Source organism: Equus quagga, chromosome 11, assembly GCF_021613505.1.
Source record: "Equus quagga isolate Etosha38 chromosome 11, UCLA_HA_Equagga_1.0, whole genome shotgun sequence".
Taxonomy (NCBI): Eukaryota; Metazoa; Chordata; class Mammalia; order Perissodactyla; family Equidae; genus Equus; species Equus quagga.
In genome coordinates this window covers 46,831,634-46,851,667 of record NC_060277.1, presented here as the reverse complement: position 1 = coordinate 46,851,667, position 20,034 = coordinate 46,831,634, and the positions used below count along the sequence as shown (strand labels likewise).

The 20,034-nt window shown below is 39.5% G+C and overlaps 2 protein-coding genes across 10 annotated transcripts in view; one reads left to right on the top strand and one right to left on the bottom strand.

The window, feature by feature from the left end:
• The window catches only part of UBE3D (ubiquitin protein ligase E3D), a 155,280-nt gene extending 152,962 nt beyond the window's left edge, over positions 1-2,318 (bottom strand). For all 4 annotated transcript variants that reach the window (XM_046674351.1, XM_046674353.1, XM_046674354.1 and 1 more), the window contains exon 1: positions 2,153-2,318. In XM_046674351.1, coding sequence (XP_046530307.1) covers positions 2,153-2,229 — 77 coding nt within the window. In that variant the 5' untranslated portion in view covers positions 2,230-2,318. The remainder of the gene's footprint in view (positions 1-2,152) is intronic.
• Positions 2,319-4,087: 1,769 nt separating this feature from the next.
• The window catches only part of DOP1A (DOP1 leucine zipper like protein A), a 90,928-nt gene continuing 74,981 nt past the window's right edge, over positions 4,088-20,034 (top strand). For 3 of the 6 annotated variants that reach the window (XM_046674723.1, XM_046674722.1, XM_046674717.1), the window contains exons 1-2: positions 4,112-4,190; positions 5,219-5,274. The gene's annotated coding sequence lies outside the window, so the exon portion shown is untranslated. Of the gene's footprint in view, positions 4,191-5,218; positions 5,275-5,439; positions 5,509-10,950; positions 10,972-20,034 lie in introns of those variants that run through there. The other 3 variants (XM_046674719.1, XM_046674718.1, XM_046674721.1) reach the window with 3 other exon arrangements.

The following is a 20,034-nucleotide window of genomic DNA, read 5'->3' as shown; positions in this document are numbered from 1 at the left end:
ATCTCAAATTTCACTTAAAACACTTGTTAGGTAGCATAATAGGAATTGTCTGACCAGTTTCTAAAAAGCTGTATAATTCTTACCTCAATTAATTTACTAAGATGAAAAAAAAAGTTTCTGTCCATCAAGATACTGTTAAGAAAATGAAAAGGTAAGTTACAGATGATTGGGAGAAAATATTCATATATTCACAAGGCTTAAATGAGAAAGGTCTTGTTTCCAGACTATATAAAGAACTCTTTAAATTCAACAATAAGACAACTTGATTTTTTTATGGCAAATAATTAGAAGACATTTTACAAAGGAACATATATGAATGACCAAAAAGCAAAGGAAAAGGTGTTCGACATTATTAATCAGGAAAATGCAAATTAAAATGACAATGAGATATCACTTTATACCACTAGAACGGCTAAAATCCAAAAGGTTGACAACACTAAACGCAGACAAGAATGTGAAGCCATCGGAACTCTCATTTCCTTTCTGGCAAGAATATAAACTAGCACTTCATATTCACCTCAGAGAACTGTATGGTGGCTTCTCATTAAGTAAAGTCCCATCTACCCTATGACCCAGCAATTCCACCCAAGAGAAATGAAAGCGTATGTCCACAGAAAGACTTAAACACAACAATGTTATGACAGCTTTATTCATAATAAGCAAGCTCTAGAAACATCAAAACATCCAGCACCGGAAGAATGGATAAATGAATTGCCATATATTCCTACAGTGGAAAACTACTGAGCAAGAAAAAAGAATGGACTACTGATATATGCAGTGCCATAGATGAAACACGAATCTCAGGAACACTGTTGAAGGAAAGCAGCCAGAAACAAAAAAGTACATACTGCATGAATCCATTTATACACAGTTCAAGAAATGGCAAAACTAATCTTTGTTGAATGAAATCAGAACAGCAGTTGCTTTTAGGGTAGGGGGAACTGATGATAAAACTCAACAGCCAAAGACCACCAGGGACAAACTAGCAGTGCCAGCAAAGTTAGGTTTCTTAACTTGCTTAAACAAGGGAGAGTAATCCAGAGGAAACTCGAAGGCGCCCTTTGACAGGAGGAAGTAGGGAGGTTGTCTTGTTTTGTTTTGTTTTGTCTTGTGTAAGGTTTGGGCTCCTAATAACCCTACAAGGTGGATTGGAATTGGACATACTTGTCTGAACTCACGATTTGAGAGAGAGATGAGAGAGAGAAAGAAGAGTAATAAACATCATCCCCGTTTTACAACTGAAAAAATTCAGATTTAATGATTCTCCCCTGTGACAAATCTGAATGCAGTTCTCATGCCCAATCCCAAACTGCCACACCAGATACCTGGCTGATTGAAGAGAGAAAGCAAAGCGTCAATCTACATCAGTGCGGCGCTGTGTAATAAAATTTTAAGGGTTTTAACATCTAACTTACTCTGAAACAGCGGTCACAAGAGAATAGTCGAGGGGCCCATATACTCCCAAACAAAAAAGAGAACACTCTTCCTAAAAGTTTCTTGTTTGTGCAGTGAATGACAAGTTAAACGTTTGCAGACTTCTCATTGGAACTCGGAATATGAATGAAAGAATGAGCTCCAATAAGATGTCTGTAACCTTTGTCAGTCGTTCACCCAACACACGTTTATTGAACGACTGTGTCGGTTTCTCTGCAGAGAACAGAAAAACAAAAACAAAAAAAACAGGCTATTTACAAAAAAGGGAGCTTACACGGTGGAAGTGATCTTATAACAAGGATCCCGAAAGGCATTGTTTGCATTGTTTTGTTGGAAACGCGGGGCACTGTCAAAGCTATTTTACATCCGTGCTCCTCAAACTTTAATGTGTATTTGAACCCTGGGAAGCGTGTTAAAATCTAAGCTCTGATTCAGCAGGTCTGGGGTAGGGCTGAGACTCTGCATTTCTAAAAACTCCCAAGTGATGCCCGCACTGCCAATCGATGGGGGGGGGGGGGGGGGAGGGGGGGGGGGGGGGGGGGGGGGGGGAACTATGGGGTGGGAATCAGGGCGGGGTGATGGGGGAGAACACTCCACTTTGAGTAAGCGAGAGGCTTTAAAGTAACTAGAAAGAAGAAATTCCATGCTTCCGAGGGAGGCGGAGACTCCCTGAGAAGCAGACAAGCGGTCCAGGCGCTGCGCCCACCGCTGGCCTTACCCCAGGATCAGCAGCGCGCTCTGCAGCCGTCTCCGCACCTCCAGAAACACGCGCGTCTCCGCCGCGGCAGCCGCCATGCCGGGCGCCCAGCCGAAGGTTCTGGCGAACCGGAACGCCAAGGCCAGGAGCTCCTGCAAGTGCGGCCCCAGCAGAAGCAGCGGCGGCGGCGGCGCGGACCTCCGGGACCGGCTCCGGGCGCACACAGCCTACCAGCCCACAGCGCCGCCTGCCGGGCGGAGAGCGCGCCGCCGCGGGGACTCGACAGGCGGGGCGTGAGCATTTTCAAATCCGGCTTTCCGTCTCATCGCTGAGAAAGGGGGGCGGGGAGAGCCACACCGTCCTCCCACTCGGTTTATTATGGGCGTGACCTGTTGCGATAGTCTCCCTGGAAATGACCCTAAAAGTCAGACCAGAGTACACCTCTTTGGCTACCATGGGTAGGGATGAGGCTGGAAGAGCGGGAGATGATGGAGGGAGGCGATAGAGGCGGGCACTGTCCCCAGGAGGCCCAAGGGCAGAATTTCCCACCCCAAACCCACTTTATCTGTTTTTTTTTTAAGAACTGTGGTCTCTTTTTTTATGAACTATAGCTTTCCTGTGCCTGCGGCAACAAATGTCCAGAGTTCACTTGGCATTGCTTCTCAATTTAGACAAGATCGCTCCACGACGGAAATAATTGCAAAAATGTGAGCTTTCTGTCTATGCAGTAGACAGTGTGGTTAAATCTAGTATCGTGAATCACAGGATGAACCATTCCTGCAACTTTGAAAAAAGGAAGATGCGAATGATTCCATATGTACATTTCCACTACGCAGTTTTGCAGAAGAAAAAACTGACTCAGGGAAGTCATGATCTCATAACCACTAAAAGAAAATTTTGGAAAGTTTGACATGGTAAAGAAAAGGATCTAGTATAACGTAAATACTTATAATGGGGAAATATTAAAATAAAAGGCCATGGTAGAATTATAATAAAAATTCTGTAAAAACAAGAGGCTGTTCGTTTTTTAAAGCAGAAACAATGATGGCATATACAGAAAATCATATGTTTATTGATTCATTTATCATTTCAAGGTCATAATTACCATAAACCAAACATATCAATTTGAAGATCTTTCCAATAATAAACCCACTTTCCTAGAGATACTAGTTTAAGACAATTTTTCTAAAATCGGTATTCGGAGTTTTTAAAGTTTGTAGGGTTGCTTCACAAATTCCTGTATCCATCACGATAATTCAAAATCGTGGATGGAGGTAATAATGCTGTTAAAAGAATTGTTTACTGTTATTCCATCTCAAATAGGGGTGATGAAGGGTGACCATTTCAACCCGTATCTTCTACTTTTAATTCTCAAGGCTATTAAGTGCTTAAATACTGACATTATTTTGAAACATAAAACATGTTTCGCACAGCATGCTCTTCATAATTGGTATTTGATTATTTTTAAAGACTGTTACATTTCATACAGTCACACATTCGGGAAAAAATGCAATCTTTTTTTGACCCTACGGTTTAGGCAAAACGGTGCAATCCTCGTTGTACTAACTACATGATTTAGAGAGTTCTAGACTCAAAATAGCGCCAAATTTGACAACTGTCTCCTAACTTAAGTCTTCTAACCTCTAGGTGAGTCTCAAGTTCTTCATATGAAATACTGAAGAATTATTTAAATAATACTTAAATAATTGTTTAACTAATATTTAAAAGCTGTTTTCAATCCCTAGCATCCCTTCAAAGTCTCCATCAAAAGTCGGCGCCGGCGAGCTGGAAACACCTGCTGCAGCCCTTTCCGAGCCCGCTCCCGCAGGTGGCGGTCGGGCGCCGCTTCCTCGACAGTCCGCTTGAGGGAGCTGTCGCGACAGCTAGGAACAGGAGGGAAGAACGGAGGGGCGGGGACCGAGAGCCGTCGACGTCGACGCCGGCGTGGGCGCGGGGCACGCTGGGAGCTGTCAGGAGGCCCTTGGGCTCCCGGCCTCGGTGTCGCTGTCGCGGTTGCCAGGAGAGCGGCGCCGGCGGGGAGCGGCCGAGCCCACGGCAGGTAAGAGCGTCCCCGCCCCCGGCGCGGTCGCGAGGCCGGCCGCCGGCCCCGACCCGCCTCTCAGCCGGCTCGCTCCGGAGCCGCGGGGACGCCCCGCGGGGCAGGCGGCTGGGGCGGCGGGGGTGTTGCCGTCCTGGCCCCGCCTGGAGCCGCGAAGCCGGCCGGCCGCCCTCTGGTTTCTGGGGACCGGCGGGCCGGGGCCGGGCGGAGGCGCGAGGGCGGCCCGGGCACGGGTGGCCGGAGGCTGTGTCGGGGCGTCCGGTGGCGGGTCCCGAGCCTGCTGCGCCGAGGCCGAGCCGTGCGCAAGGTTGGGGTGGAGGTCGCACCTGTGCGATCGAGGCGCGCGGGGTAACCTCTTTGTTGGCGGGATCTGGGCATCGTGTCGTCTCATTCATCGGGTGGGTGCTTTTAGGACTGAGGAGACAGGGATGCCAGCCAGGGTTAATGTTCCGGGGGGGGGCGGGCGAGGGAGGGGAAGGAGTGCCGAAGTTTCTGAGAGGAAGTCAGGTTAGTCATAAGGAAGTTGTTAACGGCGATCACCTTTGATTAAAGTTGCAACATAACAATAGTTACTTGTTTTGTCTCTTCCATTTTTCTTCCTCCCCGGGGCGGGGGGGTGGTGGCACAAAACTACTTTTTTAAAGCTAAGTAAATTCTGTTTTGATTATTCTTACACTATCTTAGAGTTCTGTGGAGGTTGAGAAGTATAAAGATTGGGCAAATCTGATTGGGAGTTGTAGTTAAAGCCATCAAAATATTTTTTTATATATAATTACAAAAAAATAGCTAACTGGCTGACAAATAACCTCTTAACTATAGGAAGACAAAATCTCTCAATTTCGGTGTCGTTGGCAAGATTGTCTTCTCTTGCATTTTACTGTGGATGACATACGTCAGCGTTGTATGCTAGGTCACTCCCCACCTGATAAACAACAGTGATTTAGTTCAGCTGCTGGAAGTTATAGCAAGAGTAAATTAATACCAAACAAGTTGTAGTACAAATGCTTTATTTTAGTGATTTCTTTCAGCTGCCGCTCTGAAGGAACGCATTCTCCACGTTTGCTGAACAGTGGTGAATCTCCAGGTGGGCCTGATTATTAGGAACTCAAGTCTTGAAGGAAGAATTAAAAACACCTAAGTTAATACACAAACCAGAAAATGTGGCATCATAATCAAAATGTTAAATGTAAATTAAATGTTGTTAGTTAGATGTTTGGCTATTGACACTCAAGGCAGTCCTATTTTATAGTTAAACTAGTGGAAAGAGCTCTGACCTGGGAGAGACTTCATTCAAGTTCTTTGTTCTCCTGCTAACCAGGTATGATCTCTCGAGGCCTCAGTTTTGTCATCTGTTTGAAGGGAATTTCATAGGATCAGAGTTTTGCAAATAGATGTTTCCCCTGAACTCTGTTCTGAGTCCGTTAATAGGCTTACTGCCCCAAAACAGTGTTCCATGGCAAATAATTTGGGAGCGCATTGGGTTAAATCAGCTTTAAATTTGGTTTTCTTTTAATTGCAGGACTTCTCAAAACCTTTATTGCTATGCTTATATGCATGTAAATCTCCAGGGGAAGAATACCGAAGCATTTCCTAACTTAGTTGGCCAGAGAGCCTATTTTCTTACGGCCAACCTGTTAACATTTCCTAGAATATAATTACCTAGAATACCAGTTTGAAAATTACTGCACTTGAGCTGAGTCTCCCTTCAGCTCTAAAATTCTCTACATTGTGCTTTTTTGGCTTTCAGTTTAAGCTCTTTGAAGCACGAAGATCTAGTGGCAACTCACTGATATAACAAAAGGCTTCTATTTTCCTTAGTAAAATATTAATGTTAAGGTTACACATAGGCTTCTCTGAGCCTTAATGCTTTCATTTATGGCAGAAGAGTATGTTCTTTTTTCCTGATCTCTTGATGCTTTTCTATAACCATAATTAATTCATGTTTTCAATTTGATTTTATGGTCAAGTTATGGATTTCATTAATGGCATTATAAAGTTCCAACAAGTAAATACTTGTTGATAATGGCCTTATTTTTATTATGAATGATTTCCTTCTCTAGTCATGAATTCTTAAACTACGAAATGTGATAAAAAGCCACTTGAAATGTACTTAATAATTAATAACTGAATAATTTTAAGAGCTTAAGTCGTTGCGAAGAGTTAAAAGTTAAAATGTAGATTCTAAGACAGTTATTTCTAAGTTGCTTACAAATGGGGTCTCAGTGTTGAATACAATCTTAAATTATTTTGCTAAATTCTGTCAGATGTCCCTAGCACACAAGTAGTGTAGCTACTTTGTCCATTCTTTGTTACTTTGTTAGAGGTGAATGCTATTAATGTGCTCATTTGTTTGAGGGGCTTGGGAACAGTACATTTAATTTTAATAGATAAGCCTTAATTCAGGTAAGTTGTCTTCAGTGAAATGAAACTATTAAGTAGATGCATAGAGCTGGGCTTTTTTTGTGTAATAGCTCACAGTTTTTATTGAAAATTTGTTTTGTGAAAATAAGTATTTTTGATCCCCTTGTCTTTAAATTCTGATTTCCCTTTTCTCTTTATTGCGTTTACTTCCCCCCCTTCCCAAACTAGCCAAGCCTGAAACCTCAATGACTTTTTGTTGTATAGGTCACAGGTAGGGTATCGAATTCATTAAGGAAAAAGTTACATATAATAATGTGTGCTCATTTTGTGTGTACATTATACACATACCCATGTAACCAACCCTACAAGCGACATTTGGAACATGACACCACTCAGGCCTGTATCGTTCCGCTTTTGCTCTCTTCAGATGCTCTCCCTATCTCTGCATGTCTAAATTGTACCCATGGAGTCCGAGCTCAAATGCCACCTTGCCTGTGAATCCTTTGTTGATTACCTCACTTGGAAGTAATTTCCTTCTCTTCCAACTTTACTGTTTATATTTCTTTGAACATCGCTTTCTGTCCTTCATGGTGGCTAAACCAATGGCATGCTCATAGAAGGCACTTATATTTATTTGTTGACCAAATGGGTAAGTGTAGTATTTCTCAAACTTCACTAATTCTCACGTCATCTTCAAAATTTTGGCCTAGCTGCATACTTCCTGTATACTGATTTTCTTAATATTTCTTTATATCAATGTGATTATTAAAATAATTTTTAAAAGAAATTTGAAATAACTACCACAAGTAAAAAGCAGGTATCACTTGCCTTAAATGGAAGGTAGGCATAAAGATAATGAAACAAAGCAGTGTTGTTAAATTCTAGCTAAAAACTATTGGCTGCTGAAGACTCTAAGCCTGAGACCTACTGTTCTTTGTTTAAAAGGGAGATTAGCAGGAGTTAGAGAGGTGTTGGTAACATCCTGGCACCAACCTGAGACTTCCTGATGCAGTCCGGGAATTAAAAGGCAGTGTAGAGGGAATAACTTCCTCACTTGATTCAGTATCACTTTAGCCCTGTCCCTGGGCCCCAGAAAATCATGTCACATCTGGTTGGTGGCCAAAATTTTAAGAGATAATGTATTACATAGAGCTTGAAAGTTCCTCAGAATTTCATCTGTGAAAGAATTGGGAAATAAAGCCTCAGTTGTAAATTAAAAGGTATACTAGAGTTGACTTTAAAAATACAAAGATGAAAAGTTAATATCGTTATTGAATCATATGTGCCTTTTTTCCAAAAATGTTACTAATGTTACTTTTTTTAACTTTTTATCGAGATTATGATAGTTTGCAACCTTGTGAAATTTCAGTTGTACATTATTGTTTGTCAGTCATGTTGTAGGTACACCACTTCACCGTTTGTACTAATGTTACTTATAAAACACTATCACCTTTTTGTTATCAGGGTACATTAGCTTTAGGGTAAATCTTCACTCGAAAGAAGTAAATCTAAATCTAAATACCGGTGGGAGCCTTTTATATGACAAAGTGATAGCTGTTGGTAGAGGAGTGATGAAATGTTAATAATATAATGTTTACCTGGCAAAGCTTCTATAAGAGTAGATGAATAAAAGAATCTGATATCTCCTTTGCTACTTCCTCTCATCACTTCTCAAGTTTGAGCTGTTTTTTATATTTCCATCTTACAGAGGATATTTCCAGCTTGTTTTCTTCTGAAGTAATGAAAAATTCTCCTCTCTTATGGAAAGAGTTTTATGTGAACAGGCAGGAAAATAAATGTCCTACTCTTGTTATATAAAATACATCTTGTATTTCAACTTACTATATTTATTTACAGGCATATCTATATTATGAGCTTAATGTTTAAATTGCCATTATTTTGTGTTCATGAACAAAGAGTTCAGATAACTAGACCATTTAGTTTGGTATTACTGTTTTCCAAGAAATGATTTACCTGAGTCATGATACTAGGTTTATCAGTACACGTAATAATCTACTACTCAACCAGGGGTCAGACTGCTGTTAATCTAAGGTTCTGGGATGCAACCTCAATTTGGAAGTAAGAGAAGAGCCCTTTGGATGAATAGTCTTTATTTCATAAGAGAGCGTTCACCTGCAACAGGTAGTTTCCTTCCCATGTCTCTACTATAAAATAAAGCAGCAGTATAGAAGCAGTGCAGATAAACTGTCATCATTTAAAAGTGACAACTGGCTGTAATCAGAAAAACTATAAAGGCACAGCAGTCTTAGTCCTTTGAATTATACAGGTGAATAGCTCTGCATTTCCAGTTGCTTTTGGTTGTGCTGTTATGTCAAAGTACTATAAAATATCAACTACCTGAAACCATTAGGATATGTGTTATTATGATGAATCAAATTTTCCAGTTGGCTGGAACTCTTGTATTTTATATACCACAAATGCCATCACTCTGCTGATTATAATTTTTGCTTGTCTTCAGCATGATGCACTTGGCACTGTGGCTTTTTCATACACACTTACACGTGTCTTACAATGTGTCTCAATTTTAAAATTTCCTGGACAGAAGTTTTTCTTCTGAGAAAAAAATAGAACATAGTACTTGCTTTAAAGTTAGTCTCTGTCATTTGGGAATAAAAATAAATATTTAAATTACTTCCATATTGTATACCACCAGTTCCGTAAGTGTTACCATCAGATAGGAGTTCACCTTTGAGTCTGAATGAGAGGTTCCAGCAACGTTTTTTTTTTTTTTTTATGGCATCTGGCATTTTATTGGATGGCTGTCTTCAAAGCACTGTGCCCCAAGCCTAGATGATTCTATAATTTGAGGCTGCCTATTAGGTTTGTGTGATTTGATAAGTACCATTTTTGTTATACCATTTTAAGTTATAGAGGTTGTGGTTTAAAAAAGGAAAGGATTATTTGAGCACGGCCAGCCTGGTGGCATAGTGGTTAAGTTCCTGCACTCTGCTTCAGTGGCCCAGGGTTCATAGGTTTGCATCCGAGGCACAGACCTAGCACTGCTTGTCAAGCCATGCTGTGGCAGCATCCCACATAAAATAGAGGAAGATTGGCACAGGTGTTAGCTTAGCGACAATCTTCCTCAGCAAAAAGAGGGAGATTGGCAACAGATGTTAGCTCAGGGCCAGTATTCCTCACAAAAAAAAAAAAAAAGAGTAAAATATTATTTGAGAATAAACTTTTTTTTTTTTTTTCTGGGAAAGAGTCACCCTGAGCTAACATCTGTTGCCAATCTTCCTCTTTTTCTCCCCGCCTCCCCAAAGCCCCAGTACATAGTTGTATATTGTAATTGTAAGTCCTTGTAGTTTTTCTACGTGAGCCACTACCACATCATGGCTACTGACAGACTAGTGGTGTTGTTCTGCACCTGGGAACTGAACCTGGGCTGCTGAAACAGAGCGCGCTGAGCTTTAACCACTAGGCCGTCAGGGCTGACTCAAGAATAAATTCTTTAGTTATCTATTGCTGCATAACAGATTATCTAAAAATGTTGTAACATAAAACAGCAGTAAGCATCTCTCACCGCTTTTGTCAGAAGGGACTGGGAGCAGTTTGGCTGTGAGGTTCTGCACTGAGTTTCCTGGGAGGGTGCAGTCACATGTTTGCCTGGGCTACAGTCGTCTAAAGGTTTGGCTGATTTGGAGAACCCCCTTCTGAAGTGGCTCACTCATATGACTGGCAAGTTGTTTGTGGCTGTTGGAGGCAGGTCCCAGTTCCTCCCTGCAATGGGTCTCCACAGAGGGCTGCTTGAGTGACCTTGACGTAAAGGCTAGCTTGCCCCAGAATGAGTGATCCAGTAGACATCAAGGTGGAAGCTGCAATGTCTTTTATGACCTAACTTTCACTCCTACAGTATTTTATATATTGTTCACATAGGCCAGCATAACTTTGTGTGGGCGGAGACTCTACAAAGGGGGTGAATACTGGGAGTTGAGGATCATTGAAGGCCATCTTAGAAGCTAGCTACGACATCTTATAAAGCAAATATGTGAACATGTCTCTAAGTAATAAATAGTACATATTTACTCAATATGCAATATATGCACATCTCATGGTTTTACAAAGAATATTCAAAGATCTACTTAAAATGCCACTTGAAAATTACTTTACTAAACAAAACAAGTACTTTATCAACAAAATTCCAAGTCTCTGTGGTTCTTCACGGATGGTGGGATGATTCTGGGTTCAAATGTAACATTTAAGATACAGATTTTGTTCATTTTGATTTTCTTTTTGGGGAGGAAATGCCACATATTACACAGCTGCTATTTGATGTCTTCTAGGGACATTGTTCATTCACTCACTTTTGGTTTTTTGCTGAGGAAGATTCTCCCTGAGCTAACATCTGTGCCAGTCCTCCTCAATCTTTTATATGTGGGATACCTCCACAGCGTGGCCGGTAAGTGGAGTAGGTCCATGCCTGGGATCCAAACCTGTGATTGCAGGCTTCTGAAGCAGAGCACAGGGAACCTTAAGCATTGGCCACAGGGCCAGGCCCAAATTCACCTTTAAAAAACTAAACTTATTTAATACTATAGATGAGGAATAATTCACATGATTTTAAAAGTGTAAAAGAGTATACAGTGAAAAGACTCCCTCTCCTTGGCTCCCATTTCCCCACCCAGTTCCCACCTGACCCCAGTAAGTAATCAGTTTTATTATTTTCTTGTGTGCTCTTTTAGAGGCGTATCATACATAGGCAAATTATATGAAAATATGTCCCCCGTTTTTATATAAATGGTAGCATACTATAAACATTGTTCTGCGCCTTGATTTTTTTAGTTCATATATCTTGGGAGCGTTTTCTAAATCACTACATAGACTTTATTCTTTTTATCAGCTGAGTGTATTCTGTTGTCACTCAATTTTTATAATGTTTATTGGTCATTTACTGTGGGTCAGGCACTTTGTCAGGAGATGGGAAAGTGAGAGCTAAAATGACAGGTGAGGGCTCTATCAAAGGGATTATCACCCATGGGAGCCACGGTTCAATTATAATAAAGCAAAGAAAGTTCTATGATAGAGGACGTACAGTGTGTAGTGGGAGTTCCCAGGAAGGAGGTGTGTATGTGAGTGTTGGGAAGATGGTGGAATGGTCAGGGAAGACTTCCCAAAGCAGGTAAAATGAGGCCTGAAGAATGAGTAGTACTAGTCAGATTAAGTTGGTATTTAGTGTTTCAGGCAGAAGGACTTTTTAAAAAGACTTTAATACTAAAAAACTTTTAAAATACTTTATAAAGCTACAGTAATCAAAACTGTGGTACTGGCTTGAACACAGATATAGAGGCCAATATAATAGAATAGAAAGCCCTGAAATAAACCCAAGTGTATATGGTCAAATGATCTTCAACAAAGGGTACCAAGAGCACCCACTTTGGTAAGGACAACTCTTCAACAAATGGTACTGGGAACACTGGATATCCACATGCACAAGAGTGAAGTTGGAACCTTACTTTATACCATATACAAAAATTAACCCAAAATGGATTAAGGACCTAAATGTAATACCTAAAACTATAAAACTCCTGGAAGAAAACATAGGAGAAAAGCTTCATGACAAATTGATTTGGCAGTGATTTCTTGGATATGACAGCAAGATAGCAAGTAACAAAAGCAAAAATATACAAATGGGACTACATCAACTTCAGAAGTTCTGTGCATCAGAGGACCCAATCAAAAAAGTGAAAAGGCAGCCTACAAAATGGGAGAAAATATTTTCAAGTCACGCATCTGATAGGAAGCTAATATCCTGAATATATAAAGAACTCCTACAACTCAACAACGAAAAGAAAAATAACCCAACTTAAAAAATGGGCAAAGGACTTGAATAGACATCTCTTTATTGGTGATATACAAATGGCCAACAAACCCATATGAAAAGATACTGAGCATCATTAATCATTAAAGAAGTGCAAATCAAAACTACAGTGAGATACCACGTCACACCTATTTGGATGACTGCTGTCAAAAAAATAGAAAATAACAAGTGTTGTTGAAGATGTGGAGAAATCAGAATCCTTGTGCACTGCTGGTGGGAATGTAAAATGTGTGGCTGCCGTGGAAAACGGTAAGGCAGTTCCTCAAAACATTAAAAATAGAACTGCCATGTGATCCAGCAATCCTGCTTCCAGGTATATATCCAAAAGAATTGAAAGCAGGATCTCAAAGAAATACTTGCATACCCAACTTCATAGCAGCATTATTCACAGTAGCCAAGAGGTAGAAACAGCCTAAATGTCTATGAATGGACAGACAAAATGCGGTATATACGTACAATAGAGTATTATTTAGCCTTAAAAATGGAGGAAATCCTGTCACATGCTACACCTTGGATGAACCTTGAGGACATTATGCTAAATGAAATAAGCCAGTTACAAAAAGACAAATACTGTGTGGTTCTTATATGAGGTGTCTAAAATAGTCAGATTCATTAGAAATGGAAAGTAACGTGGTGGTTGCCAGCGGCTAGGAGGACAAGGAAAAGGGGAGCTGTTGCTTAACGAGTATAGTGTTTCAGTTTTGCAAGATGAAAAGTTCTGGAGAGAGATTGCATAACAATTTGAATATACTTAACATTACTGAAATATATACTTAAAAATGGTTAAAATGGTAAATTTTATGTTATGTGCTTTTACAATTAAAAAAATGGCATTAAACTTTTAGAAACGTGAAGCATATATGCATGTACTGTCCTGTAATGTAAGCCATGTTTCTAAATGAGGTACTGATTAAAGACTAAGCCAAGTCGGGGGGTTGAATCAGAAGGTATTGTGCAGAGTCATAGCATTTTGAATAGAATTTGATAGGGAAAAAAGCTCCTGAAAAGGAGCACAGGGCATATCCAGAAAAGGAATTGCATATGTAAAGTACTGAAATGGAAGGGAGCAAGTCTTAAACAGTGGACGATTGATTAGGTCAAAAATATTCAGTGATACCTGTTAAAGATGGTAAGGCAGACTATATGTAGGATCATCATGACAGGTATAGGGACCACTGCAATGGGGTTTTACAGTGGAGGAGAGAGATTTGTCTTGGCTCTGAATGTAGCATGGGCAAGTGAAAATTCATAGCCAAGGGGCAGGGTGTGGGTCAGTGGATGAAAAAGTACTAAGAGGAGGGTCCGGCCCCTTGGCCAAGTGGTTAAGTTCACGTGTGCTCCGCTTTGGTGGCCCAGGGTTTCGCCGGTTCGAATCCTGAGCACAGACATGGCACCACTCATCAAGCCATGCTGAGGCAGCGCCCCACATGCCACAACTGGAAGGATCCACGACTAAAAGTACACAACTATGTACTAGGGGGCTTTGGGGAGAAAGAGGAAAAAATAAAATCTTTTAAAAAAAAGAAAAAGTACTAAGAGGAAACATCAGGGGTAAAGGGGAGATCCTTATTAAACCGACCTAACAGGATCCTTGCTGAAGACAGATCAGGGTGATCAGATTTTGGAGAATGAGGAACCTGACCAGATATAGAGGATGATCAGATGTTAGAGTAGGGGCTTCTGGTTAAACTGCCTTCACCAGGTCCTTGTTAAAACTACATTTTACAAGAAAATGCACAGATGGGCCTAGGAGAAGGTTCAGAAGCTTGACTAAAGTTTGGTCAAGCAAAGAATCTTTGTCACTAGATTTTGTTTAGCTAGGACGAAATATGAATTATAAGATAGATTGAACGCGTCCAGTTTATGAAGAGACTTTAATCATATGATTAAGAACTTGCATTTCATTTCTAAATAATTGAATGTCATAATTATAGCAGTGTTACTTGCTAAGTAAGCACTGGACGAAAGTGCTTTTCATGGGTTGTAAATTTACTTTTCTGAGCTTCCAGCAGGGAGTAATACGCTCAAACTGGTTTTTGCTATGTAAAATTAATCGTCTCTTAGTGAGGCTGGGGGTAGTGAAAATGGGAGGCTTTTGTAATAGTCCAGGTGAAACTATTCAGGAACTAGGGTTCAAAGACCATTCTGAAAGATATTGTCTGTCTACCATGGTCAACTTCATCCAGAAAAGAAAAAAGCTAAACAGCAATTGTTGATAGAGTGGATATGAGAATAAGAAATAAAGTCAAAGTGCAAGCTTGTGTGACTGGGAGGATGATGGTGCTGTTGACAGTAATGAAGTAAAAAAAGAAACTTCAGAGATTAATAATAGTGCTTGACAGCGTATGTTTCCTGTATTGGAGTGCTATCCTAAAGAAATTTAAGAGAGCAGAAGGACTATGAAACAGAAGGTAAGGAGAATTGTAATAATAATAACAGGTCATGGCTTTCCAGTGTTTTGGAGTATACTCAGTTTTTGTAAAGGGATTCTGAATAAAGATTTTACAGTAGTCAACACCTTATTTTAGTTCTGATTCTATTAGGTACTTGAGAATCTACCAAAATATCTAGCGTTAATTCTCTCTCTTCAGAGTAACACCTCAGCAAGTTGCTGTTGTTCTTTCATGACGTGTGTTATTAATACTGTTGTTCTGTTTTCACCTTAACCTGAAAACGTGAGGGAGATGAACATTGAAAGAGATCTGGGAGCAGGGGCAGGTCCGCTATAGGTACTGTCCCGTTTGTCTCAGTGAAGTATCTTGATATCCTAAAAATTAATTCTAGTCTCTCTCTTTTGCCCATCAAGGGCTTTAACTCTTACAAGCCTACTTAGCCCTACTGTCTGGCAGCATTCTTTTATAGCTTTGAGTAAACTGATGTGCACAGACACGTGCATGGTTTTGTCCAATGAAAATCCTTTTTTGTAAATCCCTGTATGTAAAATCACTCAGTTAACATGCTGGTGCCTTCCTGCCCTGTAGTATTTTGATCCTGTCCTTTAGATAGTTTGACATGATTGAATTTGCATCTTAATGCATATGTGTGTGTGTGTGTGTGTGTGTGTGTGTGTGTGTGTGTTATGCCTCATGATTTTACTTTTGAAACAGTTTTAATAAAATTTACAAAGGAAAATAAACCTTAACACTGCCTGGAATTTTTTTTAGCCGGCAAAAATGTATCTTTTTCACAGGCTATAAAATTTGTTTACAGATATTCAGTTGAACTTCAGTACATTAAGAAGTGCAGGGGCCGACCCGGTGGCACAACTGTTAAGTGCACATGTTCCCCTTCGGTGGCCCCGGGTTCACCGGTTCAGATCCCGGGTGCGGACATGGCACCACTTGGCACGCCATGCTGTGGTAGGCGTCCTAGATATAAAGTAGAGGAAGGTGGGCATGGATGTTAGCTCAGGGCCGGTCTTCCTCAGCAAAAAGAGGAGGATTGGCAGCAGATGTTAGCTCAGGGCTAATCTTCCTCAAAAAAAAAAAAAAGTGTAGAAAAATTTGTACTGATTAGTATATACAGTATAACATTTTTACATTAGTTCATTTAACAACCAGTCTTTATCTTTAAATTGAATACTATAATAAATTAATAGTACATTGTTTGCTAATTTTAAAACTGCTGAGAACATTATTAAGTTACTGATTTTTAAAAATATTGGTTAAATTTTGTTTTCTTAGAAATATTTGATTAACTTAATCTGGTGGATTTAGTTGTATGTAAAGATTACTTTTGCTTCTTTTACTTTAATTCTAGTAGTTTTAGGTAAGAGTATTTCTTTTAACGTTTAAGCAGAATCATTCTTTTTCATTGTTATATGAAGAATAATATTTAGCTACAAATGAGAATATTTGAGAAAGATGCTTTCTGAAAAGTCATGTTTTAAATAAACTAGAAAAAAGGACTTGTAGGATAGCAAAAAGTTAGAGTTGTCCTTCATCTTGTGTTTCGTGTTTCTTTTTAATCATTCCAAATAGCAAATAGCAATGCACTCATTTTTATCATTACTGTTCTCATGTTTTACCGTCAGTCATTAAAAAAAACAAGCAATGTTTTCTTCTTCCTAATTGAAAACAAAAACAGAATATGGTCAATCTAGATAATTTAGATCTTCTTTAAGTATATTATTCTGATATTTACTCCCAGGCTCAGTTGCCATTGCCGCCTAAAAAGTTTGTTTCATTTCCCCACCACCCAATCAATGTATACACAGGGGGAAATCAAACCAATTTTAATATCAGCAAATGCTAAAGCTTAAAAAGGTGTATTTGAAAAAAGCATGATACAGCCCAAAGTCAAAATCTACTTGTTTGAGATTCTCAGTTTTAGACTATCTGCACAACTACTTCTTTCCGTAGATATAGTTAATACAAATATGATATGACTAAACCAGAATATGTAATTGAACTATCAGTGATGTTCACAGAGTTCCTGAAAATGTAGGAAATTTCTATGAAATATTTGTTTTCTAAACTATTATTTTTGTCTCCTCATAACTAGCAGCCCTCGTGAATTACATCTCCCTTTGCCTTGAGAAAAACAAAAGAAAGCCTGTGCTTATTAGGTCAAATAATCATCCCTTCAGTGCTTAACAATAGCATTTATCAACTAGAACATAGCCCTGATCCGACAGGAATGTTCACATCAGCCCTGGGCACCATCACTGGGGACAGCCACGCCTATAGTTCTGTTTTCAGATGCACAAGCCAACCTGCAGCAGGCCTCTAGGATTTCATCCCACTTGAGAGCATATTTTTACCTCTTCCAAATGTTTTCTCAAAAGTAGGTTATCTTCTTGTACATACTGTAAATAGTTCCCCTTCCACCATGGTCGTGTATTGAATTAGAATCACTGTTTTACAGATAACAAACAAAACAAAATCCTTTTATATCAGAATTTACAGTCCTTTCGCCTTTTTTTTTTTTTTTTTGAGGAAGATTAACCCTGAGCTAACTGCTGCCAATCTTCCTCTTTTTGCTGAGGAAGACTGGCCCTGAGCTAACATCATGCCCATCTTCCTCTACTTTCTATGTGGGACGCCTACTACAGCATGGCTTGCCAAGCGGTGCCATGTCCACACCTGGGATCCGAACCAGCGAACCCCCAGCCGCCGAAGTGGAACATGCACACTTAACCGCTGCACCACCAGGCCAGCCCCTCGCCTTATAATTTAACCTGAACACTTTTAGTATTAAGCAGTGAGCCAGGTTTGGGGTATTCAGAATTGAGGTTTGTTCCCTGAGCTTAAGTCAAGGTCTAGAAGAAACGACAGGAATATATCTACTCACATTATTATAGTGTTTTTTAAAAATAAATGCAATGGGAAAAGAAAGTGCAACGTCTAAAATAATGGAGTGTTAAAGAGTCAAGAAAGGCTATCTAGCCTGAACAGGTTTTTGAAAAATGAATAAGAGAGGAGAGGTAGGCCATGCCAGGCAGAAGAACTAAGAGCTCTGGTAAAAAGTAGTTCAGAAGGATAGTTATTAAGGATCAGAAACAGGAGTCAGCCTGCCAGAGTTCTTCCTGGTTGCTCCTCTTACTCTCCATGGAAGCTCAGACACCAAAGTGTTCATATGTACGTGGCTCCACGAGCATAACCTGCCTCATGGATGTGTTATGAAGATTACACAGGATAATTCACATAAAAGGGCTTAGCATAGTGCTTGCCACAGAGTTATTACTGTCAGTGTCAGCTACTGTGTTCATCATCATCATCCTGAATAATGTATACACAATGTTTATTTGGCTGGTGTGCTTTGGGGGCAGGATCATTATCTTTAACTTGGGCATATGTTTGGTGTTTGTTATTACAGCTATTTACTATTTGATACTTACCCGGATAGAATCCAAGCTGCCCGTTAATGGATCATTTTAGGTTGTAATAGGTGCTCATGCTTTTTTCTGTTTTTCTAAATTACTTCATATTGCTTCTGTGTTCCAAAAATCATAGAATTTAAAACCAGAAGGAATCTTGTTATCATTTTTATAGAATTCAGAGACTATTTTTAACAGATGTATAATTTCGTGTATGTCTATTTACATGAAAAAAAGATAGCAAAATTAAATCAAGTTTGCTATTTGTCACCTTGATAGAACTATGGAATTTTTTGTTTGTCATATCTTAGGTTTTTATTTTTATAGTTTTTACTGAGACCAAAAGTGAAAATATAAATATATACATAAAATATAGTAAAACTCTTTGCCAAAATTTTCTCCAATTAGAGATTTGCGTCTACTTAATTTTAAAAGATTTGACCTCTAGAAGTATTATACTTAATGAATTTTCTTTCACAAGGGCTAGAATGACATCCTCACATTTAAGTAGTTATGCTTAATAAAGATGCTTAAACTGAGCTATTTTATTTAAGGTAACTAGATATAGCACATTTTTTATAGGTGTTCTTAGGAGAATCTCAATTTTTTACAGCACATAATAACCATATGAATATAGTCTCTGTTTGAAGAGAGTGAGGTCAGGTGTGGCTACAGTGGTTAAAAAATAGAACTGTAGTTCTGCTTTTTTCTACAGAGCTTTTCTCAGAGAAAACAAAGCAAAATGGTTCTTGAACTGTGTTTATATTGATAGATTAATTCCCTTATTCAGAAACATATTTGAGGGCCTACTGTATATCAGCCACTTTTATGGGACTGCTGATACAGGAAAGAACAAGTCCCATAAGGCTACTGACCTCATGGTATTTGCATTCCAGTGAGGGAAGGTAGATAGGAAACAAGCAAATAAATAGATGATTTCAGACGGTAATAAGTGCTAGCAAGGAAATAATGTGATATTCTAGAGTAGATGCTGAGATTGTGGGCCTGGTGCAGGTCACCTGACATAGACTGATCAGAAAAAGCTTCTCTAAGGGTTTGATGTTACTTGAAGGGTGGGAAGAAATTTGCCACACAAAGAGTTGACCTAAGAGCTTTCAGCTGTAAAGAATAGTAAATACAAAATGCCCTGCAATGCAAAAAATGTTGGTGTATCTGAGTTTGGGTATTCATATAATGACATAATGTGGTTTTAAAAGATCTCTGGCTTTTCTGTGGAGGGTGGATCATAGGGGCTCAAGAATAGAAATAGGATCCAGTGGTCTGCTGGAGTCAACTCTAACTGGTTAGAATAATAAAAGGGAAAGTGGTGGTTATAAATTTGGGATATATCGATTAACAAATACTATTTGAAGTTAGAAGACTAGAGGAGATAACCTTGGGGAATGAGAGAGAAGAATTTCTGATTGAGCTTGAAGTTGTTCGCCATTTACATAATAATAGTATAAAATTGAATACAGAAGAAGAGCCAACATATGTTGAAAAAGAGTGGCTAGAAAGATCAGAACATACCTTAAGTGTGAAGAGTCCTGGAAGCCAGGAACCAAGTATTGAATACTGCTGAGAAGTTGATTAAGATGAGGGGCTAGAGAAGTGACCACTGGCTTTGGCTAATGCATTTTACTGGTGACCTTTATATGGGTGGTTTCCTTCTAGGGTCATTGTCATAAGGCATTTTTGAGTGGGCTGAAGAGTGAATAGGAGATAAGGATATGAGACAGTATAAATAAATCTTTCAAAAGCTTTGTAATTAGAACAAAGAAGTGGATTGGTAGCCAGAGAGCCTGTGGGGACAAGGGGAGGCTCTG